This window comes from Panthera leo, chromosome C2, assembly GCF_018350215.1.
Source record: "Panthera leo isolate Ple1 chromosome C2, P.leo_Ple1_pat1.1, whole genome shotgun sequence".
In the NCBI taxonomy this organism is placed as follows: Eukaryota; Metazoa; Chordata; class Mammalia; order Carnivora; family Felidae; genus Panthera; species Panthera leo.
In genome coordinates, this window is record NC_056687.1 from 124,711,330 (window position 1) to 124,729,323 (window position 17,994).

Consider the following 17,994-nt stretch of genomic DNA (forward strand, 5'->3'; position numbering starts at 1 on the left):
AGAAGACAATAGAAAGAGTTTTTACTTTTCTTCACCCTTCTAATTTCACTCAAATGTTCTCATTTGGAAAATGGAATCCAGACCTCAGCTGGCAAAGGAATCTAAGAAATATAGTTTCTTAGTTCTAGCCCCTGCAATACATGGATGGGTAGAAACTAAAGATACACCGAGAGCAGGGAAAGTGCATATATATATATATATATATATATATATATATATATATATATAATATACCTATCATACACAATATATGTTATACATATAAGTGGCAGAAATGGTGTTCCTTTATTCCTAAATATATCTATATCTGTATCCATATCTCTATCTAACTATAATATGTAAGTTTCCTAAAAACAAAGAATTCCCTTATACAGCCACAGTAAAATTATCAAAACCAGGAAATTAATTCTGATGCAAGACTATTGAATTTACAGACCGTATTTATATTTTGCCAATTGACCTGCTAATATGTTTTATAGCACCATATTTATGAATTCAGTCTTTAATTTTTAATCTCTCTCAGTTTGTCCTTTATTTCATGAGCATATTTTTTTAAAAGACAAACCAGTTATTTTTCAATTGTCTTTCTCAATTTCAATTTGTCTGCTATTTTTATTTTTTAATTATTTTTTAAATGTTTATTTTTGAAAGAGAGACAGCGTGAGCGGGGAAGGGGCAGAGAGAGAGGGAGACCCAGAATCTGAAGCAAGCTCCAGGCTCCAAGCTGTTACCACAGAGCCTGATGCAGGGCTTGAACCAACGAACCATGAGATTTGACCTGAGCCAAAGTTGGACGCTTAACTGACTGAGCCACCCACGCGCCCATTTTTCAAGATTAGATTCAGGTTATGCATTTTTAGCAGGAATATCACAGAAATAATATATGTCCTATCAGGAGGCACTTGATGTAGATTGGTTCATTCCTAATGAGATTAACTTTGATCATTCTGTTAAAGTGGCGTCTGCCAGATTTCTCTAGTGTAAAATTCTTATTTTTCTTTGTATTATAATAAGTATCTTTTGGAAAGATACTTTGAGACTATATAAGTAGTCTCAAATAATAGATACATTGAAACTATGTAAGTATCCTATTACTCTCTAAAGTTTTACCCAGTGGTTTTAGCATCCATTGAAGATTCTTGCTTGAAAAGATAATAATGAGGATAATGTAATGCTTTCTTATGTAAAATCCCTATTTCCCCAATTACTTATTTATATTGATATAGAATACAGTTGACCCTTGAACGACACAGGTTTGAATTGTGTGGGTCCACTTACACATGGATTTTTTTCACAGTACAGTACTGTAAATATGTTTTCTCTTCCTTATGATTTTCTTAATAATGTTTTTTTCTCTAGTCTACTTTATTGTAAGAATATACTATGCAATACATGTAAAACACAAAATATGTGTTAATTAACTGTTTATGTTATCAGTAAGTCTTCCAGTCAACAGTAGGCTCTTAGCAGTTAAGTTTTAGGGGGATCAAAAGTTATACATGGGTTTTTCACTGTGCAGGAGTCTCTGCCCCTAACCCCCACATTGTTCAAGGGTCAACTGTAATAGATTCCTACTTTATTCAGTGGCCTATAGTCTGTTACTATGATTTTGCATTTTCATGTTGACATTGTTTCAGATTTGGCCAGTGGCAAAACTTCAATTGGTGTCTCGTGATATCTGAGATTCTTTGAACACATCCTTGCTTTCTTGCACAAGATGATCCATGCTCATTTTGTACCTTTTTTGCCTTGGAATCAACAACTTCAACAAGCAGACTTGATTTCTTTTAGAGGAGAATGCTTTTTAGAAACCAAGGTCTAGGGTTGCCTGAGTGGCTCAGTTGGTTAAGCATCGGACTTGAGCTCAGGTCATGATCTTGAGGTCTGTGAGTTCAAGCCTTGCGTCCAGCTCTGTGTTGACAGCTCAGAGCCTGGAGCCTGCTTCAGATTCTGTGTCTCCCTCTCCCTGCCCCTCCCCCACTCGTCTCTGTCTCTGTCTCTCTCTCGTAAATAAACATTAAAAAAAATAAAATAAAAAAGAAACCACGATCTGGTTGCCCCTAAGAAGTTTAAATGAATACATGCTGAGCCTCACCCCAAGTTATGCTCTTTTTAGCATGTTTCCATTGTCGACATGTGGTGTCTCTTTTCATCTTGCTCATTGCTGGGTGCTTCTATCTAGATGCTGTCTTTGCTCTGATAGAACCAAGGAATTTCTTTCCCAGCAAATCTGAGACCTACCTGTCTGTTTTCCTCATGGGACTACACACACATTTTGAGGGTACCTGTCTGTTCAATGAGTGGCCTTTCACATTTGCAAAAAGAATTATCTTCATTGTTCACCCCATCCATTTTTCTCTAACAATGTTCCTGTTTTTCCTCATTTAAAATGGGGAGGGGAGGTGAGAATTTCTCTTAAATTTGATTCTCTCTGCATTTAAGAAAGTCAGTGAGAATTCTAAAGTTTGGTGACTCACTGGTATGGCCTCTAGAAATGGGGTGTGGGTTGGAAACAGGAGCTGAGACACAATACACTTCTTCATCCTTATTCATTATCTTCTATTTCTTTCTTTGACCACTAGTGTTTGAATGTTATGGCATTAAGTTATTGTTTCCTATTGGTCACAAAAGAAGAAAATTCAAATTGACTGATACATTAAAATTTTCTTGTAAACTCTGCATGGCAATTATAAGGAGATACCATTGTATGCCTAACAAAATGGCTAAAATGTAACAGACAATACCAATGCTGTTGAGCATATGGGATAATTGGAATGGTCATATTACTCAGGAAAGTGTAAACTGGCATATCCATTTTGGAAACTGACCTATCTATTAAATCTAAACATATCTAGTCTATACCCAGAAATTATATTCCTGGAAATAATCCAAGAGAAAGCAGTGCTATGTCCACCAAAAGATTTTTACAAGAATGTGCATGGTGGTTTTACTTACAATAGCTCCATATTAGAAACAACCTAATTGTCTTTCAGCAGGAAAATAGGTAAGTAAACGATGGTGTGCTCACAATGGAATACTACACAGCAATAAGAAACAGTATGCTATTATAAATCTATAATATAGATTTATGGATGAATCACACAGACATTAAATTAAGCGCCTATATATAGAGAGACATTTGTATGAAGTTTGAAAACAAAGCAAAGGTAAAACATGATGAGGATTAAGAGTACACTTATGGAGGAACCTTGATGGCTCCGACTCTTGATTTCAGTTCAGGTCATGATCTCTTGACCTGCTTGGGATTCTCTCTGTCCCTCTCTCTCTGCCCCTCCCCCACTCCTGTGCATGTGCTCCCTCTGTCTCTCTCAAAAATAAATAAACATTAAAAAAAGAGTACACGTATGATGAGCACTGAATAATGTATAGAATTATTGAATCATTATATTGTACACTTGAAAGTATTATAACACTATGTTAACTATACTGGAATTAGAAGAAAAAAAAAAAAACCAACAAGCAAAGCTGATCTATGTTGATAGAAGTTAGAATAGTGCTTTTCTTTTGGGGATAGGGGCTTGTGAGGAAGTACAAGGGAGCCTTTCTGAATACTGGAAATATTTTATATCTTGATATGGGTGGTGGTTATATGGGTAATTACACATGTAAAAATGCATGTTCATGCAATTTGTTCATGTTACTTTATTTAGACTTCAATTAAAATAAAATATTTTAAATGCAAGAAAAGAATATCCAGAAAAAGACAATTCCTGTAGCTTAAAAATAATGGAAAAGGGTGCCTGCATGGCTCAGTGGGTTAAACATCTGATTTAGGCTCAGGTGGGATTGGGCTTCATACTGACTACGTGGAGACTTGGGATTCTCTCTGTCTCCCTCTCTGCCCCCCCTCCACTTTCTCTCTCTCTTTCTCTCAAAAATAAATAAACTTACAAAAATAAAGATAAATGGAAAAAGTTAAACTTCGCAGTACTGCAAAAGCATCTCTTCTTATGTATTTCAAAAATCCAAATCAGAAGGAAGACAAAATATTAAAAAACAATTAGAAATACTAGATTTCCATAATTTTCTTCTCTCTTGATGAGTTTAAATATCATGAAAGCTATATCTTGTAAATTTGAAAGAAATTGCCTGTAATTCACTCTGAGTACAATGTCCTTCAATAGATTTAAATTTTCCAGTATTATTATCATGGTTCTGTTTACATCATCTGCTTAATTTTTAATTAATTCTGGTGTCCTTGTTCCTAGAATGTTATTTTATGCAATTTTTTAAAATGAGAGTTGGATTTGTCACTGTTATCTTTTTTAAAAAAATATTTTATTTTTTATTTATTTATTTTTTTGGTGCCCTCTCTGAGGCAAAAAATATTTTATTTTTAAGACCCCATCTGGGTCTAGAACTCACAACGTCAAGATCAAAAGTCGTGCTCCAACCGCTGAACCAGCCAGGCGCCCCACTCTTTGTATTATCTTGATTAGATTACTTTTCTTGTTAAATTTGCCAGACGTTTGGTGTTACTGATTTGCTTGTGTCTGTCTTGGCCACTCATTTTTCAACTGTCAATTTCGTTCTTTTCCCTCCTGGATGTTTTCGAGACATTCTTCTGCTTTCATTGAGCTCGCAGTCTAGTTATGCAAACACCTATTTGGTAGGAAAATAAAGAGTCCCCTGCTCATTTAAAAAAAAAAAAAAAAACTGATAATTTTAGAAACCCTTCGGTGGGATAATTTTAAAATATTCAGTAAGTTTTTAAGTTTTATTTAAAAGTTTTCAGTTTGATGTGTGTTGTTCGTTTTTTTTTTTCCAAAAATATTTTAATTTCTAATTCGCTCTTAGGCAATTATCTTTGCGTTGACAGGTTCGTCGTAGGAATTAGCCAATCGCACCGGCTCACTTTTTTAGTTTGGCTTAATTTTATCAAACTAAACTACTACTTCTGTGTTAAAAAACAAAACAAAACTATTCTGGTTTTGATTTTTATCATCTGGCAGACTGCTAAAACTGAAAGACCCAAGAAGACAGCTCGAGTCAATTTGAAAGCTGTCTCAAATCCTGGAATTCTTGCCCCGCTCCATCCTCTCTCGCGAGATTTGGAAGCCGGAAGTGGGTTCTATTTCAGGCGTCTCTGCGAGGCGTGTGCTCAGTTAGTGTTGGCGGGAGCTGAGCGATCAGTCTGCTCCTTGCTCGCCGGCCTAGGCTGGGTCTGGTCTAGGGGCTTGCGGGCAGCGCTCCCCGTCTCCGGCCGGCAGGATGCGGGTGGCTGTTGCCGGCTGCTGCCACGGCGAGCTGGACAAGATCTATGAGACGCTGGCGCTGGCGGAGAAGCGCGGCCCCGGGCCGATAGACCTTTTGCTGTGCTGCGGCGACTTCCAGGCGGTGCGCAACGAGGCCGACCTGCGTTGCATGGCCGTGCCGCCCAAGTACCGCCACATGCAGACCTTCTACAGGTGAGCAGCGAGGTCCGGGCCTCAGACCCAGCGGTGCGAGGCGTGACTAGCCGGCAGTGAGTGAGTGGAAGAGAACCCGGACTGGATTCGAATTCCCCCTGCCACTGACTCGCTGTCTCCCTTACTTACCTTCTTTGTTCACGCTGTGTCTAGGAACTGGTGCTTCGTAAATGTCACTTTTCTCTTTTCCTTTCACCTGTCTTATCTGTTTCGGAAGGGATCGAAGCCTGAGGGGAAAACCTGGAGGAAGAAGCTGACAGGGTAATCTACCTTGCACTTGATAGGACTCTGGGACTAGTCTGTTTACTGATGCAAGAGTTTTTATTGGACGCCTCCTCTGTGCTCGTCCGCGTTCTAGAAGCTAAGGTTAAGAACTGACAAAGTTCATTGAGCGTACACTGGCTTTAAACCCAAGGTGGCAGACTTTCATTCTTAAGAACAAGTATAGGCAATTCACTTAGAAAGAGCTTTTTAATTTTTTATAATGAGCTCAAATATCTCCTTTGGGCCTTATTTTGCTTTTCTGCTATGCCCGATTGCATGGGCATGCCTAATTGCTTTTCTCTATGCTTGATTTCTGCTATGCCAACCGACAACTTTACTCTTGTGTTCTAGGTATTACTCCGGTGAAAAAAAGGCCCCAGTTCTCACAATTTTCATTGGGGGAAACCATGAAGCCTCAAATCATTTGCAAGAGTTACCCTATGGTGGCTGGGTAGCGCCAAACATTTATTATTTAGGTATGTGTTCTGGGTAATTTCTTGCTTTGTTTGTAATGGAAGCGCCTGTTAGGATTTGTATAACAGGCAGCATCTTGAGCTATATGGTGTTTGCGAAATGTCTCTTAATTTAAATAGTTAATCATGAAACTGTAATTAGAATGGTTAATTTAAGTAGGTAATTATGAAAATATGTCCATGCTTCTAGTATTTTAAGCAATATAGATAGTAAAACATAGTAAAAGATGCGAAGGCCTTATGTACTATTTGCAATCCCTTTATTTTTTCTTACTCTTTCTGTTGATTGAGAAAACTCAAACTTATTATGATGGAAATTGTTAAACATACAGAAGAATAGAGAATAGTATAATGAATCTCTGTACGTGTTAACCAGTTTCAACAACTATTATCATTCTGCCATCCTTATTTCAACCCCACTCCCCTCTAAACTTTTACTTAAGTAACTGTAATTCCTCATTATTTATTGCTTAGTTCATGTTCAGATTTCTGTGATTATCACAAAGATGTTTGTTTTACTTTGTTTGACTTGTTCAAATAGAATCCAAATGAGGCCTGCACATTTCATTAGCTTGTCATGATTCTGAAGTCTCTTAGGCTGTAAGTGTCCCTTTTCTCTCCTACCCATGCTTGTTATTTGTTGAAGAAAATGGGAACTTTTTCTTGTAGAATTTCCTGTGTTCTGGATTTAGCTGATTGGAATTTCTTATATTGTTTAATGTGTTCCTTTTATCGTCTGCATTACCTGTAATCTGTGTTTAGATTTACAACCGGATTAGATTCAGGTTCAATTTTAGTCCTGTTAGACTATTTAGTCCATTCTTTTCTTCGCTTAAATGTTTTCAGCTCTAATGATGACATGATAACTTCAGAAATATAATTTATCTACTTCATTACTGATTGTTCTGTTGACAACTGTAATATTGTGAAAAGATGTTTGAAGATGATCAATCAGAAATAAAATATAGAAACTGCAGGTTATTTATACTTTATACCTGTTGACTTTCAGATGTATAACCTATAAATCCATCATAGGACACTTTTCCTTATTTCCCTGCCAGCCCACTGTAATATTTGACTAAGTACCAAATTACATCTATTTTTCTCTTAACATACCTAATCTCATTGGCCCTTCCTTTCTGCTTAGTATCTTCCCTGATCTGCTTCTAGGCCTTTCATCCCTAGTCTGCCTCTTATATTGTTGGCATATTGCTATGTGAAAGAGTAACTTCATCTTGATATTTAATTTTCAAATAATTTTAGGACTGCATGGAGTTCTACGCCTTCAAACTGTTGTTTTAGTTAGTAAAGAGATTGCTTCTGCCTATGGTAATTTTATTTAACTGCGTACTTTTTCAGGTTTGGCTGGTGTAGTAAAATACCGAGGTGTAAGGATTGGTGGAATCTCTGGTATCTTTAAATCTCATGACTATCGAAAAGGTATTGTTCTGAGAATTGTTTTTAAATTTTAGAACTTGCATCTGTCAGACTAACTTAAGCATAATATATAGTTTGACTTTTTCATGGAATTTTTTCTCTGAACTGACTACTTTAAAAAAAATTGTTTTTAATGTATGTTTATTTTTGAGACAGACAGAGTGTGAGTTGGGGAACAGCAGAGAGAGGGGGAGACACAGAATCTGAAGCAGCCTCCAGGCTCTGAGCTGTCAGTACAGAGTCTGACGTGGGGCTTGAACCCATGGACTGCGAGATCATGACCTGTGCTGAATGAAGTCGGATGCTTAACCGACTGAGCCACCAAGTCACCCCTGAACTGACTACTTTATTTTATACATATGAAAAATTTGAGAGTACTAGAACAAATTATCTTTGTATCCACCATCTAGTTTTTTCAAGTCTTAGCGTTTCGCCACTTTTAGTTAGATTTTATTTTGTTTTATTTATATTTTGAGAGAGGGAGAGAATGTGTGAGCAGGGGTGGAGCAGAGGGAGAGGGAAGGATAGAATCTCAAGCAGGATCCATGGGGGGCTCGATCTCACAACCATGAGATCATGACCTGAACTAAAATCAAGAGTCTGACGCTTAACGGACTGAGCCACCCAGGCACTCCAGTCAGGATTTTAAAGAAATAGTACAGATTCAGTCAGAGCTCATAGTTTATCTGTTCTCAGTCTTATTCTCCTTTTATCCTTCCCTTTCCTTACCAGGAGTCACTCTTCTGAATTTGGTGTTTGTTATTTGCTTGATTTTGTCATTACCAGATACATAACAGCTTTAAACAGTGTACAATGTAGCATGTTGTAAATTTCATATGAATGTATCATTTTGCATGTATATTTCTGCAACTTGTTTCATTGTTTAATGTGTTTTTGAAATCCATGTTGATACATTCATTTTAATTTGTGAATAGTATTCTATTATAGAAGCATATCGCAGTGCATTCATTTATTCCATTGTATCTGAAAAAATTGATCTTAAAGGAATAGCTTGAGTTTACATTGATTTCAAAATTTTATGAATTAAGTTGGCAGCTAAAACTTACATCCTCTGTGTAACTGTTAAATCACAGATCTGTTCCCTGCTGCCCTGCTCCCCATGATTCTAAACTATTGACAGGGGAGTACAAAAATAGGCTGTCTCCTTCACGGCAGGTGTGAGTGCAAACTGTCCTCCACTCTTTGGAGGACAGCTGGTAATCTGTGGAAATGATAAAAGTACTCTGACCCAGGAGTTCTACTTCAGGAATTTAACGTACAGATATATTCCACATATGCAAGATGATGTGTACACATTTATTATTTCAGCCTTGTTTGTAATGGCAAAAGGTACAAAGTAATTAACTCTAACATAACTCTATCATGATAAAACTATACAATGCAATGCTATGAAGCTAATTTTTTAAAAAAGTAGAAGAAAGCAACTCTATGTGTAACTGATACACAAAGAACTCCAAGTTAAGTGAAAAAAAAACAAGGCACAGAACATGTTTCAACTATACTGCTATTTGTGTAAAAAAAAAAAAAAAAAAAGAGAGAGAGGATAAAGAAGTTTGTGTATTAAATGCATAGATGATGTCCCTGGAATAAAATACTAAAACCTGATTAACTTGAGTTTCCTCTAGGTAGTGTTAGTAGTTAGTAGGAATAGGAGGATCCCTGCCTCCCATTGTTTTATCAGCTTTGTTGAGATAAAACTTACATACTATCGTAAGTATACAATGTCGTGATTTTGGTAAATTTATGTAGGGTTGTGCAACCATCCAGATTTAAAACATTTCTAGTATTCCCAAAAGTTTTGTAGTTAATCCCTGCTCCCACCCCAGCCCTGGGCATCACTGGTTACTTTTTATTCCTTTCTGATGATATCTCTTAAATTTTAAACTATGTGAATAAACAACGTATTCCAAATTATAATTTAATTTAAAAAATCATAAGCCCCTCAATTATTTAGATTTATAGTGATCACTCATTAGTAGAAAATACCAACTTTTTTTTTTTTTTTTAATACCAGCCTTTTAAGAGCAGTGTTTTCATAGAATTTTTAAGAACCAAAACATTAATGACAGACCTCCGTTTTGGAAAAGTGTGTGTATGTTATTTGTATTTGCCGTATTTAAGGGAGTTGAATATAGCTTATTTCTCTTCTTTAATTCAAGGTCATTTTGAGTGCCCCCCTTATAATCCAGCTACAATAAGGAGTATATACCATGTGAGAAATATTGAAGTCTATAAATTAAAACAGGTATGTAAAAATTACATTGCAGCATACTTGAAAAAATGTTAAAGTCATTCTGTACCAAAATGTATTTTGATCATTTTGGTATACCACTTCCAAGAAATATTTCAGTATAGAATACTTCAGTATTTCTAAAGTTTGGATCTTGAGTTGCTTTTAGGAGGTTCACAGATGAACATTTTTTTTTTTATTCTAATGTTATGCATTTATTTTAGGAAGTAATAATAAAATAGAACATTTAATCTATGACTGTGTATATTACTACTTAGAATAAGGCTAAAGAATATATGTTGGAATAAAGTGATACTTTAAAGAAAATATTAGAATATTTCATTTTATTTTTTTTTATTTTTTTATTTAAGAAAAAATTTTTTTTTCTTAATGTTTTTATGTATTTTGAGACAGAGAGAGACAGAGCATTAACAGGGGAGGGGCAGAAAGAGAGGGAGACACAGAATCTAAGGCAGGCTCCAGGCTCTGAGCCATCAGCACAGAGCCTGATGCGGGGCTCGAAATCACAGACTGTGAGATCATGACCTGAGCCGAAGTTGGACACTCAACCGACTGAGCCACCCAGGCGCCCTAGAATATTTCATTTTAAATAATGGTATTAAGTAGGGAATAAATAATGGTAAGGAAGATAGAGAATGTGGTAAAATTGTGAAAGTGGTATTGGAACACTGGCTTAACTAGAGAGTAGCTGACACTAGGTTTTTGTTTGAGAACCCATTAAATGCCTGACACTGGGCTAAGCAGTTATCACACATGACATTTCATGTAATCGCCACACAATTCTGTACAGCAAGTATTACTCTAACTTTGTCACATTAAGGATGAGAGATCAAGGCTCAGATAAGGTAAGTAGCCTTCCGGGGAATTCCCTAGGAGTTAGGTGGTGGAGTCGCCTGAAGCTGTCAGACCCTTCCCACCATGCCCTACAGCCTCTGCAGGAGCTTAAGGATGCTCGTGGGCGTTTCTTTAATGTCCTACTCCTAACAGGTCCCTACCTTGAATCCTTTTTCCCTTTCACCCATCTCAGTCCTACCAGTGTTTGACGACCCAGCTTAGATACCAGTTTTCTAGTTTAAAGCCATCACTCTTCTCTGAATTTTCATCACACTTACTGCCCGAATCAGTTATTCAGCGATTATTCGTATCCTTTATCTTGTATTGTCTTGAACACATAAATTATTTTAATTTAGTTTTCCAAGTTTTGTTGCCGATTACTTGAAGGTGCTGGGGATGTGTAATGTATGGAGTATATTTTGTAGCTTCCCCATGAAGACACCAGCTACCTTGAATACCTCTAGTATAATTTATGTAGCAAACAGTATTTTTTACATGTATGTTCTATGAGTCCATTAGAAAAAAAAAGGAATTTATCTTTGGGTTTTACTATATTATTTACATTAGAGATCTCATGAAATCTGTGTCTGTCTGTATCTTAAAACAGTTCCTTTACTAAAAGTGACAAGAATAATGGTTATTGTATATTTCAGAAACCCTATATTAAAGACCATGGCTAGTTGGCAGTTAGATCAAAGTATGTCTCTGTTGACCTGCCTTGCCATAGAATATAAGGATGATTTGTGAGGTAAAGAGAAAGCTTTTTCTCCTTGCTTACATGAGTGAGGAGTTTAGCATTTCTTAGTATTTCTGTGACCTTCTTAAATAAAGTTTGCTTAGAATGAATTACATAGAAATCTAAAGATCTAAGCGGTTAAACAATGGTGTGGTGGTGGAGAGAAAGTGTAAGGGATTGCTTTTGGCTAATCTGTTTTTGGGTTTTCTTTCTTTTTCTGTTAAAGCTGAAGCAACCTATGGACATATTCTTATCTCACGATTGGCCAAGAAGCATATATCATTATGGAGATAAGAAGCAACTTCTTAAGACTAAATCTTTTTTCCGACAAGAAGTGGAAAATAACACATTGGGAAGTCCTGCTGCCTCAGAGCTTCTAGAGCACTTAAAACCTACCTACTGGTTTTCCGCACACCTTCATGTGAAGTTTGCAGCCTTGATGCAGCATCAGGTAGAAATCAGAACATTCTTTGATTTGACAAACACATAGCAAATATCTGTAGGCTAAGGCACTGTTGGCACAGTTGTAAATTTAGAGAAAGAGCTCAAAGATAACTTTGCTTTTGCGAGTAACTCCATATCCATGGGGCAGGGAAGAGACAAGCAGGCAATAAGTATTATTATTAGTGATTAGTGATAGCAATAAGTTTGTGATGAAAAGTGCCATGATGCTGTGGAAGTGCCTACACCAGACTCTGGTGAATTGGGGATGTAGACACAGAGATGAAGAGATTGAGAAGGTTTTCCAAAGGAATTGGTTGTGCCAGGAAGCAGTAGAATATGAGGGCAGTGTAGGTAGGGAGCCCAGTGTGTGCCAAGGCTAGAGGTCTGAATGCGTGGCGTGCTGGGGGCTGCAGCAGTCCCTGCGGCTGAGGCAGAGGGAGAGATGAGGCTGGAAGGACATCCTAACTGCCTGCTGGGCCATGTTCTGGAGTTTAGGTTTTAACCAGAAGGTAATCGGGAAAGTTGGGGAGTAGTGAAACCAGACTTTGATTTTAGAAAGATTAGTTTGGTAGCATTTTTGTGTATGGATCATAGTAATGTAAAATGGGAGGCAGAGAGGCTATTTAAGCATAAGATGAGGTTCTAGCCTGTGGCAGGGAGAGAACACAGAGAACACGATCTCCAGAGAGATTTTTCAGGCAGAATCATCAGGATTTGGTGACAGAGGGGGACTCCCAGAATTTTCCTTGGGTAGCTGCATGGGTGATGGTGCTTGACAAAAGGTAGAGAATAAATAGAAACTTCAACTTAGGCTTTTATGGAGATCGTTGTTTCTTTTCCCCTCCCATTCTGACTGACTTTCCACCTAAAGTATTCCATAGGGAAAACATTTAGAAAACGCTGGGTTAACAAGGTTAGAAATTCCTTCTCGAAGTCTTCTTCTATAGAATTCCTGAGAGTCTTTAATGTGCTGATGGGCATCGTCTTTCTCCAAGAGTGAGTGGAGTGTGGGGTGCAGTGCTGCTTGAACTTGACCATACTCTTTTCTGTGGTGGAAGTGCACTTTAATGATGTTCTTCAAGTACAGTTTGGAAAATTCTGTTTAGAAACATTCCTGTGGGCCCTTTCTGTTGTGGGCTTATCCTCACTCCCCAGTTTCATTGGGAGAAAGAGGCAAGGTTACTCCTTTTCTCTTCCTTTGGATCACTGCCAAGGTGATTATCCTCTTTAAATGTCCAAGTTATCCATTCAAATCAGTCATCTTTTCTACATCTTTGTTATTCTCTTCCGTCTCCTAGGGTTCATGACATGCCCTAGGGCTCATGACACGCTCAAAATCCTAGGGCCTGGATTTTTACTGAACCATCGGCTTTGGTTCTTTCCCCCCATTCCATCTTGGGTTGTCAGCCTCAGGGAGTTCTATCTCTGAATGAATATGTTCAGTCCCTTTTAATTAGCTCCTCAACCTTGACTGCCTTTGCCAGTGGTCTCTTTCAGCCCCTTTACCAACACCAAAGATCACCTTTTGTCTCAGAACTGCCCCACTGCCAAGATCTGCCTGCACTCTCTGTGCCTTCACCTTTCAGTCCATCACCACCATTGAACTGAAACCTGGCCCACAGCAGGGTGTCCCATAGCTGCTTCCTGTCCTTTTTTCTCCTTGGGCCTTACTGTTCTCAGTGAGTCACTTTTGTACTTCATCCAATATGACCTTCATGTTGTAGTCTATCACCGCCTGCCCATGTTTCTTTTCTGCCAATTCAGTTTTTACAAAATAGCTTACTTGGAATATAATTTACATGTCATAAAATTCACCTATTTAAATGTACAATTCAGTGAATTTTAGCATATATCCAGAGTTCCAGAGGTTTCCAGAGCAAACAGCACATAGCCCAGTTTTAGAACATTTCCAACACCCCAAAAGATGTCTTGTGCCTGTTTGCTGTGCTGTTTGCTGTCAGTCCTTGTTCCTGCTCTCAGCCCCAGGCACTAATCTGTTCTGTGTCTCTGTGGATTTGCCCTCTTTGAAATTTATATAAGTGGGATCAAAGTCTATAGTCATTGGCACTTGGTTTCTTTTGTTTGTGTGTTTTTGAGGTTCATTCGTGTAGCAAGTATTAGTATTTCTTTCATTTTTATTGTTGAATATTTCATTCTGTGAATGTATCTCATCAACTTTTGGTGTTGTATCTAAGAAATATTTGCCTAACCCAAGTTTATAAAGATTTTTCCTTATAATTTCTTTTAAAAGTTATATAGTTTTAGCTCTGCCAGATTACTTTTCAGCTCTTCTGTTATCTTAGCCTTTGCGTTATATACTTTGATTTAGCACTGGCATTATCATCAGCATTAGTGTCTGCTTTGACTTTTGTAAGGAAGTTGAAGCCCAGAGAGTTTAAGTGCATCGCCTGTTATTACACAAGTGGTTGCAGAACTAACTTATTTTGGAAAAGTGACAGTTGTTGCTTTGACACATAACTTAGGGGTATGTTTAATAAAGATTGTTTCCATCCTATTCTGTGTATGAATTACTGTGATGATTTAACATTCTTTCTGGGGCTGCCTGGGTGGCTCAGTCAGTTAAGTGGCCAACTTTGGCTCAGGTCATGATCTCATGGCTCGCGGGTTCGAGCCCTGTGTAGGGTTCTGTGCTGTCAGCTCATAGCCTGGAGCGTGCTTTGGATTATGTGTCTCCCTCTCTCTCTGCTCCTTATCTGCTCATACTCTGTCTCTCTCTCAAAAATAAGTAAACATTAAAAAAAAAATTTTAACATTCTTTTTAAAATTATGGTTCATATTTGTAGGCCAAGGATAAAGAACAGACGGCCAAAGCAACAAAATTTTTAGCCTTGGACAAATGCTTACCACATAGAGACTTTCTTCAGGTAAAAAGAAAATGAAATAACTTTGCAATATAGTTTTGCTCTTCCAATGATTAAAAAAAATTAATTTTCCCTTCAGAATTTATTTGTGCTCTTTATAATTTATGTATTGTGAGAATTTTGGAATATGTTACATTAGTGTTTTTAAGCTACTAAATTAAATTCCTTTTAAATTTTATTGTTATACTGAAATTCTTAGCATATTAAAAATAGAAATGTTTTTCTTAAAATTATCAATTTCTTCCTATAGGTAATAGAAATAGAACATGACCCCAGTGCTTCTGAGTACTTGGAGTATGATATTGAGTGGCTCACTGTTCTAAGGGCTACTGATGATCTTATTAATGTGACTGGGCGTCTATGGAATATGCCTGAAAATAATGGCCTGCATACAAGGTAAGTCTGACATTTAGGGTTTGCTCTCTCTGGTGCATGCATGATTTTTTGTCCCCTCCACCTTTTTTTTTTTTTTTTCTCTTAAATCAAGGGAATTATTGTTAAATGAGTGTCAGAATAATTCAAGGGTTACTGACTGGTATGGAAAACTACAAATTTTCCATCTAAGGGATGTAAGAAAATGGGCTATTGAGTACCAACCCAAATTAGCACATAAATTAATAAGTGTGTATAAAACTGTAATGTGGTGATGATTTGGTTCACACATTAAAGTAACTTATGCTTATTTTAGAGTGTGAGTTAAGAACAGCTTTTTCTTTTTTCTTTTTTAAAAATTTTATTTATTTATTTTGAGAGAGAGAGAGACCGCGAGTGAGAATGGGGTAGGGGCAGAGAGAAGAGTGAGAGAATCCCAAGCTGTCAGCACAGAGCCCGATGACATGGAACTTGAACTCATGAACCATGAGATTGTGACTGGAGCTAAAACCAAGATTTGGATGCTTAACCAACTAAGCCACCCAGGCACCCCAAGAAGAGCTTTTTCTAAGAATTGTTTTTATTTCAGAATGGTCCTTTGGTAAATTAACTGTAATTTTATTAAACGGAATTTTTATATGTGGTTTAGATTTTATCCTTACACCTGAAGTCCACAGTTAGATCTTACCATTTGTTGTCTGAGGCTGATAAAATGTAAAAAGCTATTGTTTTGGACTTTTGTAGGTGGGATTATAGTGCAACAGAAGAAGCTATGAACAAAGTATTGGAAATACTGAATCATGACCTCAGAGTTCCATGTAACTTCAGCATAACAGCTGCTTGTTATGACCCTAGCAGGCCACAGACACAAATGCAGTTGGTGCATAGGATCAATCCTCAAACTACTGAATTTTGTGCCCAGCTTGGCATCACTGACATAAACGTCAGGCTGCAGAAGGCCAAGGAAGAACATCACTTGTGTGGTGAATATGAAGAACAGGAGGACCTGGAGAGTAATGACTCTGGTGAAGACCGTAGTGAATATAACACAGACACGTCTGCCCTGTCCTCTATTAATCCAGATGAAATAATGCTAGATGAAGAAGAGGAGGATGAGGATAGTATCGTAAGTACACACAGTGACATGAACACACCGTCTGTAGAGCCTTCTTCTGATCAAGCTTCTGACTTCTCCGCCAGCTTCTCTGATGTCAGGATCTTGCCAGGTTCCATGACTGTATCTTCTGATGATACATTGGGTTCCCCAGATGGCAGAGAGGGGAAGCCTGGTGAGGCTTTGGAGTTGGAGGATGGAAAGGACTTAACCGAGATGCCCCTGAAGAGGCTGAGTGACGAACATGAACCTGAACAAAGAAAGAAAATTAAGAGGAGGAATCAAGCCATCTATGCTGCAGTGGATGATGACGATGCAGCATAAGACAATTTACTTAGTATTATATGTAGATATGTGATTTTTAAGACCATATTTTTAGAGTCGGATTTTTGACACTCAAGACTTAACTTTGTAATAATGAAGTTACATGAGAGAATTTTAGTTAGGTATTGACTTTGTCTTTAGTCCTTTGTATATTTCAGATAAAAATATTAAAATTTTATATATTTACTTGATTGAGTACCTTTTTTTTTTTTTTGAAGACGTATACCATTCACTTTCATTATTTTCAGGAAACACTCACGGGATACCTACTCTGTACCAGGCACTTTTCTGTAAAATGGCACTATAAAGATGAGTAAGACCGGAATTTCTACTTTTGAGGAGTTACTACCACTGTGAATATTTTTGTGTATAAAATATGGCATCTTTATATTTGGTTTTGCAAAGTCATTATTGCATGTACGATTTTGTATGCTTTCATTTTATTTATTATAAATATTTTCCCTGGTCTGCTCTTAATGTCTGTCAAATATAATTGAGATTGAAGATGGTAGGTAAGGTTTCAGGAAATAAATTACTTTAAATACTAAACATTGGCAAACAAAGTTTTACATTTAATTGCTGAGATGAATATAACCTTGTTGATTTTGGCATAGTTTAGCTTTCGCTTTAATTTTAAGGTGACTGTAGTAACTGTACAGGTCATTTTTGACACAGTTCATCTTAGTATTAATTACTATCAGGGATTGAATTGCACAAATGCTGCCCCTTGTGCTGTATCATGTGGCTCGTCAGTAGTAGAGTATTTTATTTTTAATGTTTATTTATTCTGAGAGAGAGAGAGAGAGAGCAAGCGAGCACATGCATGCGAGCAGGGGAGAGGCAAAAAGAAAGAGAGAGAATCCCAAGCAGGCTCTGTGCTGTGAGTGCAGAGCCCTAAGTGGAGCTCTGTCTCACGAACTGTTGAGATCATGACCTGAGCTGAAACCACGAGTCGGACACTTAAATGACTGAGCCACCCGGGCACCCTACTACTAAAGTATTTTTAAAGATCCACATGGAAAAACTATCCCTCCCTCCTGTCTCTGGTTAAAAATGTCTGGATCACCTGAGGAGATGGTTACCCTGCACTTTGGATGAGGAGTCATGAATCCAAAAACTATTCTGGGATGTCATCCCACAGCAGTCCAAATCCAGGGGTCATTAACCTAGGAGAATGCTGTAGCAACTGGCTTCCATCTTGTCAGCATCTGACTTGAAGAACGTGGAGCAATTTCTCTTTATTGCCATCCATTTTCTTTCCCTTTTTAAGTTGAATATTTACTTATTTTAGTTTTCATTTAGTTTCAAAAGGATTTTCCTCATCACTGATTTAATGGAATCCCATAGTTCTGACATTTAGGTTTTTTCCCCCCAGAAATTATTTTTTTAATATAATTTATTGTCAAATTGGTT

At 37.3% G+C, this 17,994-nt stretch overlaps 1 protein-coding gene across 1 annotated transcript; it reads left to right on the forward strand.

The window, feature by feature from the left end:
- Positions 1 to 5,142: 5,142 nt before the first annotated feature.
- Positions 5,143 to 17,043, forward strand: DBR1 (debranching RNA lariats 1). The gene is made up of 8 exons (XM_042903179.1): positions 5,143 to 5,429; positions 6,045 to 6,169; positions 7,526 to 7,606; positions 9,784 to 9,869; positions 11,672 to 11,896; positions 14,694 to 14,774; positions 15,022 to 15,167; positions 15,888 to 17,043. The coding sequence occupies exons 1-8, from the start codon at positions 5,233 to 5,235 to the stop codon at positions 16,579 to 16,581; spliced, it is 1,635 nt and encodes a 544-aa protein (XP_042759113.1). The 5' UTR covers positions 5,143 to 5,232; the 3' UTR covers positions 16,582 to 17,043.
- Positions 17,044 to 17,994: the final 951 nt, after the last annotated feature.

Coding starts and splice junctions, on each gene's coding strand:
- DBR1 (XM_042903179.1), top strand. CDS start 5,233: ATGCGGGTGGCTGTTGCCGGCTGCTGCCACGGCGAGCTGGACAAGATC. Junction 11,897..14,693: donor CAGCCTTGATGCAGCATCAG/GTAGAAATCAGA, acceptor TCATATTTGTAG/GCCAAGGATAAAGAACAGAC. Junction 15,168..15,887: donor AATAATGGCCTGCATACAAG/GTAAGTCTGACA, acceptor GGACTTTTGTAG/GTGGGATTATAGTGCAACAG.